General features: G+C 40.9%; 1 protein-coding gene across 1 annotated transcript; it reads left to right on the forward strand.

Moving 5' to 3' along the window:
* The first annotated feature begins 2,368 nt into the window (after positions 1 to 2,368).
* LOC140842108 (uncharacterized) lies at positions 2,369 to 5,362 on the forward strand. Its single transcript, XM_073209920.1, has 2 exons — positions 2,369 to 3,896; positions 4,440 to 5,362. The coding sequence occupies exons 1-2, from the start codon at positions 2,369 to 2,371 to the stop codon at positions 5,360 to 5,362; spliced, it is 2,451 nt and encodes an 816-aa protein (XP_073066021.1).
* The last annotated feature ends 622 nt before the right edge of the window (positions 5,363 to 5,984 follow it).

Consider the following 5,984-nt stretch of genomic DNA (forward strand, 5'->3'; position numbering starts at 1 on the left):
ACCTACCTTATTTAACTCAATTTCCCTTTCTTACCCCTTGACCATTTTTAATTACTTTGTAGATTATTCATTCGAAGAAAGAAAAAATAAAAACAAAACTTGTGTCGTTAAAAACCAATAGCTATAAATTCGAGATAAGATTGCATATATTTGTTTTCATAAGTGATATTAGACTCAATAAAACATTTTCATTATGATAAATTCTAGAGTAAGTCTCTTGTGAGACAATCTCACGAATCTTTATCTGTGAGACGGGTTAACCCTACCGATAATCACAATAAAAAGCAATATTCTTAACATAAAAAGTTATATTTTTTCATAGATGACCCAAATAAGAAATTCGACCCACGAAATTGATCCGTGAGACAATTTTACAAGAATTTTTGTATAAATTCAAGCTGATGTTTTCACCAGAAAATTGGTGAAGGTCACCAAAATATGTTAACATTACTCGAAGGAATTGCCAAATGTATGACTTACTTCATTCTACATGACACGCTTAGTAAGTGACTAGTATCACATTAAATAGCGGTGGTTGAAATCAAGTTATTTGATTCTTTCTAAAATTAAACTTGTGTTGATATTTAACCAATTGTCAGGGCCTTTTTTTATTATTTTCAACGATAATTTTATTTATTTTTATTAAATATGTAATATTTATTATGTTGATTTATCTCGTGCTACAAGCACAAACTCGACCGAAAAAATATTGATAAACAGAATTCGAAGTATGATTATTGATCAAATGCTCAAATATATCAGATATATTAATAAATATTCAAGATAGGGTAGTACCTGAAGCTAACATCTTATTTCCGTAACTGAAAAGTTTCAAATTACCCAACATGTATAATTAAATGTTTTTCTTTAAATGCATGATCGTAATAGTATTCAAGTGTACATTGAATCTAGATTTTGATTCGAAATCGAGCCGAATTGATGTCATTGTGGTATAAAATAATTATATATCCATTTATAGATTTGAACCCTTAATTTTGGAATTGAATTCCAAAGTTCGAAATAAGCGTATAAACTTAGAAAATTTAAACTCAAGATTTTGTATCTTAAGAAAATTTGAACTTTGGTGCTTTTAGATGCTTAAGTTGTCTGCTTCATCTCTCCCTGTTGAGAGCTTTTACTCTCCCTATTGAGAGCTTTTTCTCTCCCTGTTGAGAGCTTCGTATTAACACATTCCAATGATGGAAACAAGACTGGAAGAATTATCACTGGACGACGATGAAGGAGAAGAAATATCTTTCGCCTCTGACATACTCAACACAACAGAGGAATACGTCGAGTTCCAATTAGTTGGAACATTTTTGACAGATAGACAGATCAACAGCAACATTATGAAGCAATGCCTATCTAATATCTGGAGGCCGGGAAAGGGAATCACTATTCGGGAAATCGGATCCAAAAGATTCATCTTCCAACTCTACCATGAAATCGACTTGCGGCGGATCTTGGACGGTGGGCCATGGACCTTTGATAACAATCTCCTACTGCTCCATCACCTGAAACACGAAGAACAACCACTACAAGTCCCCCTCAACCATATAAATATTTGGGTGCAAATCCATGATCTACCAATTGGATATATGACAGAGGGTGTTGGGAAGCAACTGGGTTCATTCATAGGTAAATTTCTACAGTACGACAACAATAACAACTCAGGACCTTGGAAGACTTATATGCGTATTAGAATTGCTATTGACGTTCGCAACCCCCTCAAGCGCTACAAGAAAATACGGAAATCTGACGGTACATGTTTCTCAGCAAGCTTTAAATATGAGAAACTCGGCTCTTACTGTTTCTTATGCGGACGACTTGGACATATCGAAAAATTTTGCGAGCTACTATTTTCTATGGACTCAGATGATGGTACCCATATGTGGGGACCCTGGCTTCGAGCTACTGACAGGAGGAACGTTGGCCTAGGAGAAAACAAGTGGCTACGAGAAGAAGGTCCTCAACGAACTCCGGCGATGCCTGGGGGAAAAGCAACCGGAAGCCAGCGAACAGAAGCAAAAAATCAGGAATGGCAAAAAGGAAATAGCGGATCTTCAGGGAGGGGAAAAGAAACTACCAAAAATACCCCAATCAAATTAAAAACCTCAGATTCCCGCATCTTGATCATTGGAGGAAATTTATATTGGGACACAACCACAGCAAATCATGCGATGGAAAATGAGGAAACTGAGACAGAACTAATGAGTAACAGGAAACGCACACGAGAAAGTCACCTTATTGAGACACATACCAACCACATGAGTAAGAACGAGGATATAGAGGCCCAACAACCAATGCAAGCCAATCCAAGACTGCATTTTTTAACGGCAGGGCCTGGTCCCCAGGCCTGCCGAGAATTATGATTATTATAAGTTGGAACTGCCGAGGACTCGGCCAGCCTCGAGCAGTTCCTGTCCTATGTGAGTTGATCCGAACTCACAAGGCTGATGTTGTGTTTCTCTCTGAAACACTGGTTTATTCATCCCGCATTGAAGAAATTAGAGTTAAACTTGGATTCGCTGGAGCACTATCTGTTGATCGAGTTGGTCGAAGTGGAGGGCTAGCACTGTTATGGCGCCACAAAGACCTCTGTACTATCAAAGACTTTTCAAGAAACCATATAAACGCTGAGATTAAAGAAGACGACAAACCCACCTGGAGAATCACATGCTTCTATGGCCTCCCAGAAAGACAAAGAAAAAGAGATTCATGGAACCTTTTACAAAGACTGTCTGGCCTATCAAATCTTCCTTGGTGCTGCATTGGAGATTTTAATGATATCCTTAGCTTTGAAGAAAAAAAAAGAAGGGTGGAACACCCCCAATGGCTCATAAATGGATTCCGAGAAACCATCTCGGCTTGCGGATTGATTGATTTACCACTGATAGGTTACCCTTTCACTTGGGGTAGAAGTCGAGGAACCCCAAATGCAGTTGAAGAAAGAATTGATCGGGCCCTAGCCATACCAAGCTGGTCTTCTATCTTTCCACAGGCTAAACTGTTTAATCAAAGCGCACCTCTCTCAGACCACAACCCAATTCTTCTCCAAACTGAAACCCCGACTCAGTTTGCAAAACGCCGGGGCTTTCGATTTGAGAACACATGGCTTAACGAACCAGGCTTCACTGAAGTTGTAAAACAAAGCTGGGAGAAATCTCATGTTACCCGTCTCTCAGATAGATTAGCAATGACTGCAGATTCTCTACAACAATGGGGAAGACGAGTCACCCATAAATACCGATATGAGATTGAAAAATGTAAAAGGAAAATTGAAGAACTTCGATCCAGAGATGACAGGGAATCAGTAAACCATCTTCAGGAAACAAACTCAAAACTCATAAGATTATTAATTCAAGAAGAGAACTTCTGGAAGCAACGCGCCAAAACTTACTGGTTAAAGGAGGGAGATCTGAACTCAAAATTCTTCCACAAGACAGCCACAATCCGAAAAGAGTCCAACAAAATCAAAAAACTCACCGATGGTACAGGTAATTCCTTTGAACACATTGACGATTTATGCAGAATTGCCAAGCAGCATTATACTGATGTGTACTCTCCGATCATGGCAAATTGCGAAGTGGTCATTTCGAAAATTACTCCAATGGTTTCTGAATCAGACAAAAGAGACCTGCTTATGCCACTTCGCACTGATGAAGTAAAAGAGGCACTATTCCAAATGCATGGTGATAAGTCGCCTGGACCCCATGGATACAACCCTGCATTCTTCCAAAAATTTTGGAACTTGGTCGAGCAAGATGTATTCAACGAATGCTCTAACTGGTGGATGAACTGCTGCTTCCCAGAACACTTGAATGATACTCACATAGCACTCATTCCCAAAGGAGAGAATCATAACAGCATGAATGACTTTCGGCCTATCTCCCTCTGTAATGTTCTATACAAATTATTTGCTAAAGTTTTGGCAAATCGGATGAAACCTCTCCTCAACAAAATTGTCTCAGAATTCCAATAAGCTTTTATCAAAGGGAGATCAATCACTGACAACATAGTGGTGGCATTTGAGATCATACACTACCTCAAAAGAAAGACGAGAGGAAAAGAAGGAACTGTGGCTCTAAAACTAGACGTAAGCAAAGCTTATGATCGATTGAGCTGGGATTTTCTAGAAAAGACACTGATAAGGCTCGGCTTTGACAGAAAATGGGTGAACCTTATCATGCTCTGCATCTCATCAGTTTCCTACTCGGTTCTTATAAATGATAAAGTGGTCGGACCTATCAAACCCCATCGAGGATTACGCCAAGGATGCCCGTTATCACCCTACCTTTTTATTCTCTGTGCACACGGATTATCCACGCTGATCACCGACGCAGAATGACGGGGAGCCATTCACGGATGCTGTATTAGTAGAGGTGGACCAACCATTTCTCATCTATTGTTTGCCGATGATAGTCTCCTATTTTGTAAAGCGAATGAGGAAGAATGCGGAATCTTGAAGCAACTATTGAGGGATTATGAAAAGGCCTCTGGACAGTCTATAAATTTCTCAAAGTCTGGTATCATGTTCAGCAGCAACCTAGCTCGAGAAGATCAACAAACTCTATCAGACATCTTTGGCATTACAAAAGATATGCGAGCTGGAAAATATCTCGGCCTACCTTCGCTCATAGGAAAAAATAAAAGAGAAATATTCAATTACATAAAGGACAGACTTTGGAAACGAATCCACAGCTGGAGGGGTAAATACCTATCCAAAGCAGGAAGAGAAATATTGATCAAATCGGTTGCCCAAGCCCTCCCTTCTTATTGTATGAATGTATTCCTACTACCAAAATCTACCATTGACGAACTCCAACGAATCATGAACTCGTTCTGGTGGGGTGCTCGGCCAAATGGTAATCGGGGAATAAAATGGTTAAGCTGGGAGCGTCTCTGTACTAGAAAGATCCATGGGGGAATGAGCTTTAGAAACTTAAAATCATTCAACCTAGCAATGTTGGGTAAACAAGCATGGAATCTAATCTCTAAACCCTTGTCTCTTATGGCCAGGATACTAAAAGCGAAATATTTCCCCATCTCAAGCTTCATGGAGGCCTCGCTTGGCCATAATCCCAGTTATATCTGGCGGAGCCTGTGGAACTCCAAGTTTATCATGAATAAAGGGATCCGCTGGCGAGTGGGAGATGGACATAATATTCGTGTGTGGAAGGATCCTTGGTTACGAGACTCACAAAACTTCTATCTTGATTCACCCCCAGTAATAGGCATGGAATCAATGACTGTAAATGAACTCATCAACCCCTTCACTCACCAATGGGATAAAGAACAGCTACAAGTCCTCTTCGGCGATCGCGACGTTAGAGAAATTGTAGTATCCCGATGCCTAATTTGAGTTAATTATTGGATTAATTGTATTTCGGTGGGATCGGAAGGACAGAACCGGGTTCGGATCGTCCGAAGTTGGTTCGGATCGTCCGAAGTGGGTTCGGATCGTCCGTTCTGTTCGGAGTCAGACGAGTCATGTCATGTCAGAGTTCGGATCGTCCGATCAGGGTTCGGATCGTCCGAAGACAGGTGGCTGGACACGTGGAAGACATGCAATGTTCGGATCGTCCGAAGTGGATCGGATCGTCCGAAGTGTACCGGATCGGAGCGTCCGAAGTGGATCGGATCGTCCGATCGTTGTCTATAAATAGAAGCGCGAGGCTTCACTTTTCACTCGCCAATTCCGAGAGTTCCAGAGCGTTTTAGTCGTTTCTGATGGGTTTCTAGTCTTTTCCCGAGGTTCGGGCACTAGCGGGGAGCTACTGGTTTTGTAGCGGAGCTGTGCTCTAGTTGGGGGCTAGCGGCATCAGTAGGCTGACTACGGACGCAGGTATAGTTCTGGGTTCCCTTTGAGATTTGGGAGTATCTATTAGTCTAGCTAAGGCTTTTAGATGTGGTTTAGTGATATGGTATCACTTGGATTGTAGGCTTGATTCTAGGGCTGATTGCTAGGATCTACTGGTTTGAGG

Source organism: Primulina eburnea, chromosome 9 (assembly GCF_022965805.1).
Source record: "Primulina eburnea isolate SZY01 chromosome 9, ASM2296580v1, whole genome shotgun sequence".
NCBI classification, from domain to species: domain Eukaryota; kingdom Viridiplantae; phylum Streptophyta; class Magnoliopsida; order Lamiales; family Gesneriaceae; genus Primulina; species Primulina eburnea.